The following is a 17,005-nucleotide window of genomic DNA, read 5'->3' as shown; positions in this document are numbered from 1 at the left end:
GAGGGTGGTGAAACACTGGAATGGCTTGCCCAGAGAAGCTGTGGCTGCCCCCTCCCTGGCAGTGTTCAAGGCCAGGTTGGATGGGGCTTTGGGCACCCTGGGCTGGTGGAAGGTGTCCCTGGCCGTGGCAGGGGGGGTGGAACAAGGTGATCTATAAGGTCCCTTCCAACCCAAACCATTCTATGATTTAACTGATAATCTTAATAACCTGAATGACAGTTTGAGGCAGCACATAAAAACTTCTGTCCAGAAGGACCCGAGAAGCTCACTGTTGCCATCTGGTTGCAAGACTTCTGTGTTGCAGAAACTGGCAAGCTGCTGAACAACCGAAATGCAAGTTGCATTCCTACTTGTGCCATTCATAGCCGTATAACAGTGATGTAGCAGAGTTTATCTTGACCCCATGAATGATTGTGTGTCATTTGATAGCAAGCTCAGCAGATGTGCAAAGGGTACAGCACTTCAAAAACACTTGGAAACCCGTAAGTGCTTTGGACTGCCTTTCTGTGTTTTTGACCTAGGTATCAAAGTGAAATTTCTATTCGTTCTATTTTGCAGTGCTTTTTGGTGATAATTTAAAGGAAAATATTATTGGATCTTCTTAAATTTGTAGTCTTAGTCTTATCATAAGCAAGCTGAGAACACTTTTCCTCCACTAAGGCTTGCTGGAGTGTGTACCTAGCTTTTCTCCTTTATTTGGAAATACTCCTTACAGATGAATTCACGTAGTCAGCCTCTGCTGCGTGGTCTATGCTGCATTCTTTCAGTGTTTTCACAGAAGCCAGCACCAAAAAAAACACTTGACTGGCTTTGCAAGATAACTTTTCTGGCTGACCTTAAAAACATTTCAGTGTCTCAGAACAAATGACACTGTCCTATTTCAGCTGTTTTTAAAGTGTTTGATTTCTAGCTTTTTTACTTCCTTCTTCCTAAGGTTTCCTATGCACGACCAAGTTCAGCTTCTATCAGAGATGCAAATTTGTATGTTAGTGGACTTCCAAAAACAATGACACAGAAAGAACTAGAACAGCTCTTTTCACAATATGGACGCATTATAACTTCTCGTATTTTGGTTGACCAAGTCACTGGTAAGTAGGCAGTTTCATACTTCCTCTAATTTTTGCACTGTTTAAGAAATATTTCACCTTTCAGTATATTAGTCTTGTCTCTAGAATGTATGAAAGGTGTATATAGGCTAGAAAACGCAATTTTCTGCTGGAATTGTTCATAAATATGCATGGACAAAAATAGATTGAGTGTACTGAGCCAGCTTGAGTCATTTCTACCCTGGAGGTGCAGGTTTGAAGCCTGTTTCATGGCTTGTAATAAATTTACATCCGCTGTAATCTTTCTTTCCAAGCTGCTGTGTGAAAATAGTCCCTATGTGCCTTATGAAACACTATTAAACACTCTTTTTATAAAAATAAAGCTTTATGCAGAAATGCACAGCTGGTTCTCGTGAGTCTGGGATTACAAAAGACCCAGACTGGCAATTGCTGTTAAGGCTGTTTTCAAGGTTGCCTCATTAACTTTGGGCATGCTGAAGAACATGAGCTTTGAGTTCCTTGGGAGCGGATAAGTTCTGTGCTTAGCAGTGCCTTGAAGAACTAAGCTCTAGCAGGTTAGTTACGTTGTTACAGTATGTGTCTTAACTGGTGAGTGGATGTCAGTGATACTCTGTGGTTACTCTGCTGATTTACAGTAATGTGGTTTCTCTGGCACAGGTGGCTGGTTTTGAGGAGCTTTATAATTTGCTGCCTTACCTGCTCGCAGCAGGCCTGTTCTAAAAATAAGCAATCAAATGAAATGCTGAGTACATGACAAGTATTGAGTGTGCAAAGCAAAATACAAAGGAGCAGGACTCTCCAAATTTTCATCTTTCCAAAAAACTAGGGGTGTGGGGTGGAAAAATTCACTTACATAATTATTCCCCAAATAATAAGCTGGCTTGGATTTTTTTTGTAGTTGACCAAAGGCCAAGCTAAAGGCCAAGTAGTGACTTACAGAAGCAGCAGCTTTGGGGGTCAAATTTCCAGTCTGTGCGCAGTAAATAGGTGTTTACAGTGTGTTCCTGTATATTAATGCATAAAAATGGTGGGATTTGACAAAAGGGCCAGGTAAGTAAATGTAGTTAAAATTTTAAATGTGTACTGTAATTCTAAGTACTCGTAAATCCTAGTACATGCACAGTAGTTTTCTGGCATATACTGTTTAAGTTAAAGCATTCTTCCGTTAGTAATTTGGAAGGGGTGGACTCTAAATGGTATGAATAATAAGGTTGTGACACAAACTGGCAGATGAAAAATGCAAAGTTGAAGCTGTGATGATTGCCTCTTCAAAACTTTGTCACTTTAATGGTTTAAATCATCATTGTTTATGAACAGAACACATTTCTTGTTGTTAATGTCTTTCTCAAGTGAAGATAAGTATCTAACTTGTCTGTTCATGCATGAACCAAAATACAAGGGGCCTCTAAATGGATTTAGGAGTGTTACAACAAAGCATGCAACTAAGTAGTGTAGACTGTAGCAGCTTTAATGTTAATTGGTTCAAGTATTGATGCCTCAGTGTGTTTATATTTAAGCCACAGTATAAATTTGAGGTGCGATGTTCCTAAGACCTTCCATAAACACTTGCTGATTCCCTTACATGTTGTCTTTGACTTCTCTATACTGAGAAAGAATCTATGGCCCAAGAAAAGCTTCCTTCAAAAGCACCACCTACAAGAGATGGTGGTATGCTGAAACGGAATCTTTTACTTCGAGGTAGCCGTGAACTTTTAAAACAGGGCCATAATTCCCACTACTGCAATCTAGAAGCTGCACTCCGTTCTTTATTCTCTCATTGGTTCCAAGGGAGCGGACTTCAAGAGGTGCTGCGAGGAAAGCATAAGCCATTTCTTGCTGCTTGGAAGCAGATCACTCAGCTGTTTACAGAATTTCTGTGAATTTAGATGCTGCAGAGTAGCAGAACTGAACAGAGGTTACAGTGCAGCTGTTTCTAGGTTCACCTCTACGCCCACCCCCACACACCCCCCATTTGCTTTGTTTCAGAATTACCCCTTTGGCTAACTGTGTTAAGTTGTATCCATTGTGTTTTCCCTCAACCATACGAGCTTTCTATACAACACATCTTATCCTGTTCAATTTATAAAAAAAAAAAAACATAGTAGAAAAGTGTTAACTACTTTGAGCAAAAGTTCGATTCTAACAAGCTCAGAATTATCATGTGTTCACAGCAGTTGGCCACTAACATAGCAATTGGCTATGAAGATCAAATGTTAAGTTCTAATATTCCAGAGTCTCTGAAATAATTGTGTGCTTCCTTCATACTATGCAGGGGTATCAAGGGGCGTGGGGTTTATCCGGTTTGACAAGCGAATTGAAGCAGAAGAAGCTATCAAAGGCTTGAATGGCCAGAAACCTCCAGGTGCCACAGAGCCCATCACTGTAAAGTTTGCTAACAATCCAAGCCAAAAAACCAATCAGGCCATCCTTTCCCACCTGTACCATTCTCCAAACAGAAGGTATCCGGCACCTCTAGCTCAGCAGGCTCAACGTTTTAGGTAAGTCAGATGCATACTTGTGTGCAACTATGCTTGAAGCCGCGTGTTCCCATGGGGCCTGTTTGTTTTCCTCCACTGTTTGCCTTCCCTGTTTGTCTAATTTCTGTGTGTGAGGAAAACACATGAAAATGCTGAACTTCAGCTATGCTCCTACAATACAGCTAAAAGCAAAAATGCATTCCATCCTATTGATAACGTTTTGGTATCTAATAAACCTACTTGGAGTTAAACTGAGATGACATCTTTTTATTCTACACAGTCACTAAAAAAAAACTTTTTAAAGGTTATTTTTAACTTCCTAGATTACTATTGATTAATGTGCAAGTTGATTCAGTTAACACTGACCTAGACAATTCAGTTTTCTTCTTAGCCATATGGCATGCCACAGCCACCCTCCTCTTCCCCACCCCCTGTCTTTCCTCCATGTTCTGGCTTTCAGTTTTTTTCCTTGTCAGTTGTCTAAATCCTGCATGCTACGCTTTGTCTTCTCTTACCACAACTTTTGTAAGGAAGATTATTCAAATATTTTCTGCATGTGTTTGTGGATTTAGATTCCCATTATGTTGAATCTACAGCCATACAGTTCGCTGTGGTATTTAGTGTATTGAAAAGGACAGATGGTGAGACAAAGTGAAACAAATATTGTATTATCTACATTCATAAGTACCTCAGGGTTTTTTCAGTGGTTTTGGTCATTTCTTTCCACCCTCTGCCCCTGGGCTATGTGACTGGAATGTGTTAAACAGTAATATACTAAAACCAATTTTTTCAAGAAAAGAAATCAGCTGGCAGTTTGCTTCAAAGAGAATACACCAAACTTCAAAAGCTCTGTATTGGCTACCCTCACTTTTAGGCCAAACATTCAGAGTTCATGGACTGCACTTCTGGTAGAACTTCTGAATTCTTTTCACCTTTTAAGCCTTAGGTGCTGCAAGTGTCTCTCAGATGTGGGGGTCAGCACTAAAGTAGGCTTTCGGCCCTAAAGGAAGGGATAACCAATTTTATTCATAACTTGGTAGATTTTCTTGCTGTTTCTTAGGGAATAAAAGGGTTAATTTAAACAGTGTGCTGGATATTGAATAAAAGTGGGCTTGTAGTTGTTCCATAGACAGAACATAGGGGTAGAAGTTGCACTTGCAGAACAGACCCAAGTGCACTGTATGAAACAAGATCATGATGGAGCTGGGGGTGGTGCACACAGCCTTTGTGTTAAAGCATTCAGCGTATCCTGGGCATGTTTGTCCGAGTTCTTCCGGGGTGCACTTGTTCCCAGATACTTGGCTGTTTGGTACTGCTGTGATCCTGGCTGGGACAGTATCTGTATTTAACTGATATGCGAGATAGATCTATCAAGACTTTTGAAAATTCTCCAGCTTTTGGTGGTGTTTTTGTTTGGATAGAACCTAAAGTTTTTGCAGTTAAGTAGTTTCAGTAGATTACTCCTGTCCTGAAAAGTTATTCTTTGAATCTTGAAAATTGTATTTGGTTGTTTGTGATTTGTTTTTGTTTAAAAAGGAAGTGTAGTTTTATGAATGTCCATTTAAATTTTACTAAAAAGTTTTTTTCTTCCCTGAGATACTAAATGTAAAATGATGTCTGAAACAACCATAAGAGATACTGTGATTTGTGACACTTAAAAATACAATGGTAACAAAAAGTACTGAGTAGATACCAAGTCTGTAGTGAATAAGAGGGAGAGGAAAATCTTTCTCACTTTTATTGATGTGGAAAGAAGAACAAGCTTGAAATGACTGGTCACAAGGTAAGCTAGGGTTGCAGGCAAAATTGGATTTTTTTCTTCATATTTTTCGGGAAGGCCTTCAGGCTTCTGTGTCTCTAAAAGACAATCTTGCCATATTTTAAATTTTTATAGCTGTGAAGGGAAATCTGTCGCTTCTGGTTTTTTAGGTCTTTGCTTCGCTGTTGCACCATTCCAGCTCTGTTGCTGACTACATGTTCAGATTGCACCGATGCTTCAGATCTTTCATGTCTTTCACATACAAGAAAACTTAGCTGTTGACATTTCAGATGGGATTACCTGATACAGTTGCCCTATATCTGTTAACAGTTGACAGAGGCCTGAAAACGGTCAGGATAAACTTTAGTAGTGAAGAACAGTAGGATCGCTACAATGCTGCTTTTTTTCTTAGTAAGAAAAATCTTGGGCTGGACTTTCAAAATACATAATTGTTCCTCAGTTTCTGTAGGATGTGTAGCTTAAGGCATCTTTAAAAATTCTCCAGTGAATGCCACTGAGAATTATTCCAGATGGTTTAAGTGGTTTAGGTAACTGATAAAAAGTGTTACGGTGATACCATTACTGAGGACTGAAGTCCTCAGCCAACTGCTCTGCAGCAAGGACTTGTATGCGATCTTCACCTTCCCCTCCACCCCCAAATGTTAATGACATCAGACCTCTTGTCATCTACACTAAGCCTGTTGATAACACTCAGGGTTTTTTTAATTTCCTCTTTTCTGCTCTTTTAGGGGTTCAGTGGCTTGCTTTCTTGTCCGTGCATCTCACAAACCCTGCTCACTGCAGAATCATCATGTTCTGTAGTTTAAGACCTTTACTTAGCTGCAAACAAGACCAAATGCTTCTGCTTCAAGGTTTTTGTGCATGTGTAGTTACACTACTGCAGCACTTGAGCTTGGATTCTGTAAACAAGTAATGGTTCTTAAATCATATAGGTCATTACTGGAGAGAAATCCCAATAAAGTACAGATCTGTAAGGCAGCTGTAAACTAAAAACTAAATGAATTGTACCTTTACCTTTTTTACCTAAGCTCATAGTTTTTGGAGTCCTGAAGAGAATCTTTAACAAGACTTTCTCTTCATATGTCTGGGCTTTGCCAGGAAGAAACCAGAGCTTCTTTAGGGCAGAAATTTTCTTAGAGAGGACTGTAAGGGACTTCAGGAATAGAATTAGTAGGCACTGCACATTCTGGGTATTGGCTAAGTAATTCCAAAGGATTTGGAGTTGTGGTAGCATAGTACAGTTCAGCAGCTTGGAGGGAGGTGAGGGAAGAAACGCATAGAGAGAGCTTACAGTCTCATTCGTGTGTATATTCTAAAGACACTTTATTCTAGAAAGTAGTAGGAAAATGAACAATCTTTTTTGCAGTTCGTGTTGTAACATTTGTTACTGCTCCAAAACCCTGTGTCTGCCTGGGTACTCATGTCAGCAAACTGTCAGAAGCCTCAGTAAAGTCTTCATCCAAAACAAGTTAGTAATCTGGAAAATTGCTTTGAGGTGGTTGCTGACAGTATTTGAGTTAGGCTGAACTTGTGGTAGTGGTGCACATTCTGAAGTGAACTGTGTATGGTTGTGGATGCTACCTAAGAACATATGTTTTGTATTCACCAACTGTATCAGGCTTATCAAGGTGCCACAGCTCTTTCAGTAGTGATACTTTAACTTTGCTGCACTGTACAGAACCTCATGTAGAAGTAGCAATAATATACCAAGTTTTGTCAGGGTTAAGGGGTGGAAAAGTCTGACTGAACACTTTGCTAAATGTTTTGCAGGTTGGACAATCTGCTCAACATGGCTTATGGAGTAAAGAGGTAATAAAGGACTTAAGGCAATTTAGTTATTATGAACTTAAGTCTTTTGCATACTCTTCAGTAAGACTTACATGGGATGTGTTGGAACTTTAGCTGAAATTGTTCATTTTAGTGCATGGTGCATGAAGGATACAAATCCTTTGCAGCACTTCCAGGGAATTCCTGTTTCTAATGACTTACTAATCCTCATTGGTTTTATAGCATGCTTTTTTTTGGTTTTCTGTGTTAAACTCATTTCAGACGGACCTAGCACTCATTTCAGACAGAGCTAGCACTGTTCCCCCTACTTGTATATAGTATTGTACATAGTGTTTGTGCAGTTGGGGGGGAAAAAACATTTGTGATGTTACCTTATTAGTCTGGCCAGTGTTCATGCTGTGAAAAGCCCCGTATAATTTCCGGCTTTATTTTGAGATTTTTTTTTTTTGCTGGGATTTTCTGTGAATCGCTACTTTATGATTCTGTCTTGTGTTCCCCATTCTTTAGTAGATTTCCTCCAATGACCATTGATGGAATGACGAGTTTGGCAGGAATTAATATCCCCGGACATGCAGGAACTGGATGGTGCATTTTTGTGTACAATTTGGCCCCTGATGCTGATGAGAGTATCCTCTGGCAAATGTTTGGACCCTTTGGAGCAGTAACCAATGTAAAAGTCATCCGTGACTTCAACACCAACAAGTGCAAAGGTTTTGGATTTGTGACTATGACAAACTATGATGAGGCAGCTATGGCAATAGCCAGCCTGAATGGATATCGCCTCGGGGACAGAGTATTGCAGGTCTCCTTCAAAACAAACAAAACGCACAAAGCCTAACAAGTTATTCTCAGTGCATTAATCTGAAAACTGTACAACAAAGGCAATTTACAAGAAGCTTTGTGCATTAGTAAATGCCTTTGTTGTATGTCAGTGTGGAAATGGGGATAAAATGACTACTTAGCATCCTAAGAATATGTGAGATTTTTTTATTGCTAATATTTGAATTAAAACTTGTTAAATATCTTTTGTGTTTGAATATTGACAAGAGGTACAGGGTTTTTACCTGTCACAGTGCATATTCTATTGCCTTCTTTGAAGAAGGTAGACCTTTTAAAATGTTTCAGCTAAGGGAAGAAGTTTTTTCTCTTTACATGACTGCCTTTAATGTATAAGTAAATACTGAGGCTTTGTGTTATACTTTTTTGAGTTGGTTTCATTATTTCTTAATTTGCCTTGTGTTTAATTTACACTTTAATGCATTGCTGTTTTGTTGTTCAAGAAAAGTATTTGAAGTTTACATTTTATTTATGAAGTTATAAGCAGTATTTATTTTATAATTATCATTTGGGTTGGGGAATGGGAACACATTATAAAAGCTTATTGTAAGAATACTGGAGAACTTTTCATAAAGCAGTACCTTGCCAAAGAGATAAGAGCCTCTTTGATGTGGGTTTAAAAAAGCATCTATTTTTATAAAAAAAAAAAAAAAAATTTGGAGAAACTTTTTACTGGTCCTGGAACAAATATTTTGACTTGAATACTTTGAGAAATCTCTTCATATGACACCTAGTGAGCTTTTGAAACTTACCAGGAAATTTGCAGTTGTTGAGGAAAATTTAGAAAGATTCATGATGTAGAAATACTTCTGAGACCTTTGTATTAAGGAGTCAATGGATGCACTGTTGGTTTCATTTTTGTAATCATCAGTGGAGTCTTTGATCATCCTGGTTATTAAGTGATAGGTGGCTCACTGTGATTTTTGAAGCAAATGAAAATGTAAAAAAAGAATATAAGAGCAAGCAGAAAACTTAAAATACTGAGAGATGGGGGAAAAAATCTGTTCTTCCTAAAGACTTCCCTTCAGATAGAGCTCATGGTGTTTAGTGATGTACTTGCTATTGTTTGAAGAATTGTTTTGTCTTAAGAAAAGACATTGAGCATGGTTTGCAGGGTAGCAAATCAGCAGAAGGGGTCTGAGTTGGGTATATTTGGAGGTATTTTGAAAGTTATGTTCAAGGCTAGCACCTGAGCTTCGTGTAATGTAAATAAGACCTTGAGTTATGAACCTTTCAGCTGATTTTGATTTTAGTTTATTTTTTAAGTTACATGCCAAGTGATGTTCAATTTTGAATGTTTTTGTATGAGTTTTTTCTTTGTAAATGGCATTAACATTGTTACTTGAGGTCTGCTTATTCATTTTTGTTGTCCTGAGGACTTGAATTTACAGTGCATCAGATCTGTTGCTGTTTTTGTCTGTAGATAGTCTAGCTTCAGCTGTTTATAAATATGTTTGTGGTAAAAAAAAAGAGTATAGTCATAGGTTTTGAACAAATTTCCTTACATTTTTCGTACAAAAACCATAAATACCTGTATGCTATTGAAATTTAACTTTGTATGATGCTTAAATCACTATTTGGGGAAATAGAAAAAGTCTTTACCATGTATTGAAGAAATTTAAGAAAAAAAAATACAGAATATTTTCTGATTAGCATCTAGCTTATAATTAAATTTAAAAAATAAGCTGAGGGTTTGATGCCTTCACCAGGATGCACTGAAAACTATGTAGTTACGTCCTGCTTTTTGTATGAACTGAGATGCTCATATGCTTCCCCTTGGAAAAAGCAATGTTCTATGCATAACATAGTTGTACACTATCTTTGCAGTTGCTTTTGGTTCTTACTCTTTTAAATTGTAATTATAAATTTTTCAGTATAGTACAGTACATACACTGTGAAGCGCGTGCTAAAGTGAATAAGCGAGTTTTCATGCTGACCCACTCAATGCTATTCAAAAAACAATTGGCTTCCTGAGCACTTCCTCATTCTTAGGTGCATTTAGATTGTTAAAGCTAATCCTCTGCATTAAAAATTGTATATACTATAGAAATCACAAACTTTCCAATGTGGGGAAAACAGTAGCTACATGCTTCTTTCCTATACTACTGTAGCAACTAACAGCATTGATGAGAAGGCATGTAAATTTGGCTTCACTTTACAGTGTTTATCAATGCACTTAGTAAAACATAAGGCTGGTATTTATTTGAAGTTGTATAGTATGACTTAATTCACATCTGTTGGAATAGAAAATATATTCCGTTGAGTATTTAAGAGGTTGTACATGTTTTCTTTTGTGTTTGGATCCTTTGTACTTTTTCATGTTCAGTACATCAATAAACAAAGTTGAAGGGAAAACAGTGTCATGAGCAGGTCTTTTACCGTATTGTCTGCTGCTTTAATGGGTAAGCAGCCTGAGTGAAAGGTTTCTGCAAAGCGCTTGAGCTCCATTTAGTGTGGCTTAGGATCCTAGTTACCAGCAAGGAGGTAAGACTGGAGCTGTGTACCAGTTCTATTATGTTAGTTAGTTTCAAATCTTTTCACTTTGGTTTCATATGGACCCACTCACTACTACGCTGATACAATAAATGAGGGTCATTAAACACATTCTGTAAAAATTAACTTTCTGTCTAGCTGACTGCTGTTCACTTTAACTAAGTTAATGTCCTAGTGTGTTAGGATAAATATAGGAGGGAGGATTTACTCTTTATTGCAATATCCATTTGCTGTTTAATTACTGCATTAATTTCCGGGCTCCATTAATTGAGAGGATATTCAGTTAACCTTAGTTTGCTGTTCTTTGCCTTTCCCAGCTCTTAAAGAATTTCTTTAAAGATTAGTCAGCTGTCTCTTGCCCTTTAAAAGTACATAGACTGCTAGATTCATTTGCTTTGCTCAGTTGGATGAATTTCCACTGGTGAGAATACAATTCCAAAGGTGGCTGATGCAGTATAGCTTTTTTAAACTGTTTTCATTCAGCTTCTCTTTTACATCTTTATTGTGAGATTTTTTTCAATACAAAACCTTGTAGCATGTGTTGTGATGTGGAGCATCTCCCATTGCTACAGTGTCATGGAACCAAGTTTAGTTGAATGATGAGGTCATAAGTCTGTGAACAACACACAAACAATAGTACCTCAAGACGTTAGTCAATAACTAGTGTTAACACACTGACTCTCTTTACTTGCAGAAATAGTGTGTACTGATGACTTTTCATGTAGTTACATTCTTTGGTGGCTGCAGTAACGAAAGGATGCAAGACAGTGCTTGGCAGCAAATGAGGAGCTATATTTGGAGTTCATATTTCAGCAGGGACGTCTGTGTTCAGCTTCCACGCTTTCACAGGAGCATGATTCTAGTTCTTGACTTACACCAGTTTGCATAGAGTGTAACCAGCCGTGGTCGAATTATTTTGCTGTATGAAAATGAGGACAAAATGTGTTTATGTAACTGCCTTCAGTTTAAAATAAAAATTCCTTATATTTTGAGGGTTAGCTGCAGACAAGGAGGCAGTCAGAGCAACACTAAAAATGACCAGGTTCTTGTGCAGTTTCCCAGAGAAAAAGTCACTGCTGAGAGAGAGTTTGATATGTAGCTGAGCACCTGTGGGCAGTCAGAGCTCATGAGTAAGGGAACCTGGTTCAAACTTACACAGAGGTAGTACTTTTCTATTATGGTAAAGCTAAGGAAGAAAATGTGAGACTGCTTTATGCAGTGTGGTGGAGGAGAACTAGTTCCTTTTATACCCAAATAATAAAGAGTTCCAGAAACACACATAAATATCTGTGTGGGACTAACAGTGGTAGAGAAGACGAGCTGGAAGTGTGACTGTAATTGGGGCATATGAGTTAGCTGGGGCACTTGGGGGGGGGGCTGTGTTACTCCAGAAACATGCCTGAGGCTTGTGTGACCTCTTCTGCAAGAGGGGTATGCAATGTAATGAGCTGTGACAGGTGAACTTCCCACCTGTGTCTACAGCAGTCTTTCTTCAGGAGGAGAGCACTTTCCCAGTGTGAATGAAAAAGATGCCTTTTTCTAAAGTGAATGTCTGCCTGTTAGGGTTATGCACAGTATGTATTCGTTGCATAACACGCAGGGGTCGTCGAGTATGGTAAGTCTGGGACACTTACCTGTACTGACTAGAGCAGACACTGTGAAGGTGACTAAATGTATAGGAATGGAGACTTAAATCTTGAAAAGCATAAACTAGTTACAACTTACTGTATAAAAGCTCACAACTTGATTTTATGACTAGCAGAGAGTATCTCAGGTTTTTTTACTGTAACTGTTTGAGAAATGAACACAGTTTGAGATTTGCTCCATCATGGGTAAAATAGTAGTCTGGGACTGTAGTATTTCATCCTTGTCAGCAGTGGTGATGCAGCTGTGCTTGCACCTTCTTTCATGTTGGGCTTTGTCTGCTTTGTCTTGCGGTATTTGAACTTGTATACATCTCATAACCAAGAAGAGCACACTGATTTTTACACTGAAATTTTCCTAATTAAACTAATTTAAACTAAAATGCCATAATTTGCTATAGAGATACCTGTCTACAAAACTACTGCTGTGATGACTAATGCTTTGGGCCAGCAGATGTGCTAGCACATCAGAGGTCATCTGAGCCAAGCAGCTTAAAGTAAAGCTGGGGGAGAGACTGGGTCTTTTGGTGGGAGAAGATGGAACAGGTAAGCTGATAACGTGTGGGAAGTCTGCTGTTGGAGTGAGGAGCAGTTTTGATCTGAGAAGCTTGGCTGCTTGCCCATATTTAGTAATTACCGCAAAAATTTGGGAAATGATGTAAACTTTCAGGTACATTCAAAGTGACATGAGTGAGTTCAGTGGGTTAAGAGTTGCCTGATTTTGTGCTATCAAGTCTCATGTGTTGCTGCTTTACATTGTAACTACTCTCATATTTTATGTTTTTGACCAACATTCTGCTCTGAGACATAAATGGGAACAAGGAGAACTTACTAATTTTTTCATAGGTGTAAGGCAACTCTAAAAACCAAGCATAGCTGCAGACTGTTAATAAAATACCTGATTCTTTATGTACTAGATCATGTGACTCCTATATGTAAGTGAATTTAAGTCAATATGACATTTTTAGTGACTGTAATGCAGGCACAGTGCTGACTATATACAGTGCATTCTTAACATGAGGAGCTGAATTTCAATTTGCAACAACTCTTACTAAATTATTCTCATTTATGCCGTAGGACCCTTGCTTACTACAGCACATGTATTTCTGTTGCTTTGAGTGAAAGGATGTTATTAATTTCAAATGTTTACATGAATATTCTGGTGATAAAAGCTCCTGCAGGTCACCCAGGTGCTGATACAACAGGGCTATTTGCCAGCACTTAGGAAAGACAATATTCTCTAACAAAAAATTAAAATAGCTTTGAAAGCTAGTCCACCACTTCTTCTTGTCTACCTGTGTCAAAAGTTTGGTAATAACTTTCAGAAATGCAAGGCATTCTGTGGCAGCCAGTTCTGTTGGAAGGTGAAGATATGTCAAAGTGAAACACTTCTTTCCTGCTGTCTGTGCTTTGTGCTGTCATACAAAATACAGCAAGCACTGTTTATGTGCTTGATTAACATTAGCACTATGCTGATGGTCCAAAACAGCTCAGTTGTACACTTCAAGCTGCCTGTCTTCCCTGTTCAACCCTTCATGTTTCTGAGAAGTTACGATTCCAGAGACTTTCTGGTTTAATTACTTCTTGAAGTGGTGTGTTGCATATTCAAGAACAGCTACAGTATCCATTTTTATTACCACAAACTCAGTTATGTTATAAATCTGAATTTTGAAAATAACTGTAATGCTTGCTGTAAATGATGCTCACTGATGGTGGGCTTTTTTTATATAGGCAAAATATTTAGTAAAAGTGAGTTTAGGCTTCCTCAGATTCCTGCTCGTTGTGCTACAACACTCAACAGCTATAGGACGTGTGTTGTGCCACATTCCACCTCTTCAATCTGTTATTAACCAACCTGTTCATTGTGTATCCAAGCCATGCAAATAGACTTGTGCAAGTTACAGGGGAAAAGCTTAAGAACAAAAATGTAGGCCGTGATTTTATAGACTTCAGGGAAGACCCAAAAGGGCAAAACTAATCTTCAAATTAATTACTTTAGGTTGCCTATACAGGACTTACACACACTGATCCACAGCTGATTAGCAACGTGCTTCCTAGTGAGAACTCATTCCTGGATGCTACACCTTACTTTCCTGATTGAAAACAGGCTCTTCCACATTCTAGATGGCTTAACTGTACTTGCCATAACCCTGAAGCTGATGCCTTAGGAATTTATATGGCCATCCCTCAGAACAATTCGGGGAAGTGGGAACCCCGAAGGGGTGAAGTCTGGACCAAAAAGGAAAGTTTAAAATTGTTGAAAATTCAGATTGTCTGAGGCTCATTAAGACTTCTCTTGTTTCAGAGATTACCCTCTTTCATCCTTCGGCTTGTTCTTACTTTCTCTGGGAAATGGGTGTTTCATTTCCTGCTAGCGAGATTGCTTTGCTTCTGCTTTTCTGGAGAAGCTAAAAAAGGATATGAAAAAAAACTGAAAGCAAAGGCAACAGAAACCTGAAAAGGAGCTTTCAATTTGTGATGCCAAATTTCAGCAGTTCTGTCAGTTGATAGTAGGCTTCTTTGAAATCTATGCAAAGCATAGAGATCAGAAAAAAAAACAGAAATCAGAAGCAAACTTCTAATAAAATCACTTCTGCTTTATTAGATTTTTAACTTCCTCCTTGGTTGACTGAATTGCCACCTGTGTTGTGTATTTCTTGAGGACTTCACCTGGTCCTGGTAAATCTTTGAAGAGACTTTAAGCATTCCTTCACAATAAGGTTCTGTAGCTATTACCTAGAAAAGGATGTGAAGGGTTGACCAAATTTGCTTATTTATGATGGAATTTGAAGTAATTATTAGATGTATCAAAATTACTTCCTTTGTTTTCTGTTCCACAGATGTTTTTCCTTAGCAGCTGCTCTAGATGAGGATTTCTGTAGGAACTGGCCCATACCAGGCACTTAAAGGCAAAAGCAGTTTTCTTGGAAAAAGTTGAGACTTCTCCAACTATGTAATGTTACTGAAGATGCTGTAGCAAAGCCTTTCTTTTGCGTCTTGTCTCTTCAGAACTAGCAGGTACTTTCTTCCACTGATGAACGTCAATTTTTGTAAAATATTGCAGGTGGGAAAGGTTTGTTTTGTTTCAGGGTATTAAGGCTGAGATAATCTTAGAGCATTGTCTAATTCTTAATCTTTTACTTTTATAAATTTTGAACTGTAAACAAGCTTTACAAGATCTAATCCAGGGGCAACATGGTATATGATTTCAGGGAGTCTTGTCAAGGCATTATGTGACCATGTTTGCTGTTATTTGACAGTGTTTTCTTCTTAGATGACTCCTAAACATGAAAGGTCCTTCAGTAGTATGGCAGTATTGTGACATGTCACAAAGTATTTCTCCTCAAATTCTGATCTTTAGCTTTTTCCAAATACCCTGTTTAGAAAACAACACTGTAATCTGGTGAATCTACCCTGTGTCAAGTATCCCTTCAGCAGAGGGGGCTTCGAAGAGTTGGGTAAATTTGCAAATTCAAAGCTATTTGGCAGAATCCAGCAGTAGTCACAGTAACAGATACCAGCAGGTTTTTGGGCTGGAAGCTCATTTGGGTTTCTGTGTGGTTTTGGGCAAAGCAGTCTTCTCCAAGTGTCCATACACTGGGAGAAGGCAGTGTCAGGCTCTGAGAGAGACCCCATTCCTGTCATAATCTGGTTTCACTTAGCCACCAAGACAGGTGGAAAATTTAAGAGTTGAGAATTTGGGTTCAGAAAGTTGCCTTGAACTTCTTTAGTGTTTCTCCAGGAATGTGTACATTATGCAGTGGAAGTCACCAAAATGACAGTAACAAATGGGATGCAGTGAGCAGCTCTGCACTTGGTTGTAGGAGCCTGTCTAGCCAGAAGAGATGCACTTCAGCTTCTTAAAACAGCTCAGCCTGGCTGTGGAGGAGAGGAGATAGTCTCTTGGAGGCATCCAATGAATCACAGAACCACAGAATGGTAGGGATTGGAAGGGACCTCTGTGGGTCATCTAGTCCAACCCTCCTGCCAAAGCAGGGTCACCTACAGCAGGCTGCACAGGATCTTGCCCAGGCGGCTCTTGAATATCTCCAGAGAAGGAGACTCCACAACCTCCCTGGGCAGACTGTTCCAGTGCTCTGTCACCCTCAGAGGGAAGAAGTTCTTCCTCATGTTCAGATGGAACTTCCTGTGCTTCAGTTTGTGCCCATTGCCCCTTGTCCTGTCAGTGGGCACCACTGGAAAGAGTTTGGCCCCATCCTCCTGACACCCACCCTTCAGGTATTTGTAAGTATGTATTAGGTCCCCTCACAGCCTTCTCTTCTTCAGGATGAAAACCTTCCATCAGACATGCTGACATGCTGTTTAATTTTAGATGAACCTGCTTGCATGCCAGAAGCTACATGCTGGTACTGTTGTCTGTCTTCCTTGAGGAACTCCAGGCTGCCATAGAAATATCATGTGAGATCTACCTAGTTTAATTCTTGCTGTCCAGGCTCCTTTGCAGATTCTGAACCATTCTTTTCGAAATCCAAGCATTTGCTCACAGCTAGGCTCTGTCAACCCTCTTAAGAATCTGATTTTCTTAGTAAATGAAGCAAAGTTGGTTTGGGGGAGAGGTTTTTTTCTCTCAGCTGCCTGTGTGTTGTCACCTCCAGCTTCGGCCTGATATTTTGTGCATAATGCTTTATGGAAGGAGTGTAGCTTCACATTTGGATTTATTAATATTAGTATATTAATATTGCCACTATGATGTTTTCAGACTCTGGAGAAAAGAAGGGAGCAGAAGGATATGAGTGTCATTTCACTTTGAATACTGGTATGTTGTCCTCTCCTTTTGGCTACTAACATGAGCTTGCAAGCTAAGCATTTTTCACCAAGGCTGTGCTCTTTCCTACTGTGTGGACTGAAATGCAGTGTTGCTCTCAAGTCTGTATTAATTTTTTTTCTGTCCTAAAATTA

At 38.9% G+C, this 17,005-nt stretch overlaps 1 protein-coding gene across 13 annotated transcripts in view; it reads left to right on the top strand.

Annotated features, from left to right (window-relative positions):
* Positions 1-10,292, top strand: part of ELAVL2 (ELAV like RNA binding protein 2) — a 93,897-nt gene extending 83,605 nt beyond the window's left edge. For 10 of the 13 annotated variants that reach the window (XM_075411384.1, XM_075411378.1, XM_075411388.1 and 7 more), the window contains 4 exons: positions 935-1,088; positions 3,340-3,565; positions 7,095-7,133; positions 7,620-10,292. In XM_075411384.1, the coding sequence (XP_075267499.1) occupies positions 935-1,088; positions 3,340-3,565; positions 7,095-7,133; positions 7,620-7,950 (750 nt within the window). In that variant the 3' untranslated portion in view covers positions 7,951-10,292. The remainder of the gene's footprint in view (positions 1-934; positions 1,089-3,339; positions 3,566-7,094; positions 7,134-7,619) is intronic. The other 3 variants (XM_075411385.1, XM_075411383.1, XM_075411386.1) reach the window with 2 other exon arrangements.
* Positions 10,293-17,005: the final 6,713 nt, after the last annotated feature.

This window comes from Opisthocomus hoazin, chromosome Z (genome assembly GCF_030867145.1).
Source record: "Opisthocomus hoazin isolate bOpiHoa1 chromosome Z, bOpiHoa1.hap1, whole genome shotgun sequence".
Lineage (NCBI taxonomy): Eukaryota > Metazoa > Chordata > Aves > Opisthocomiformes > Opisthocomidae > Opisthocomus > Opisthocomus hoazin.
The sequence above is the reverse complement of the archived record's forward strand: the minus strand, read 5'-3'. Positions and strand labels throughout refer to the sequence as shown.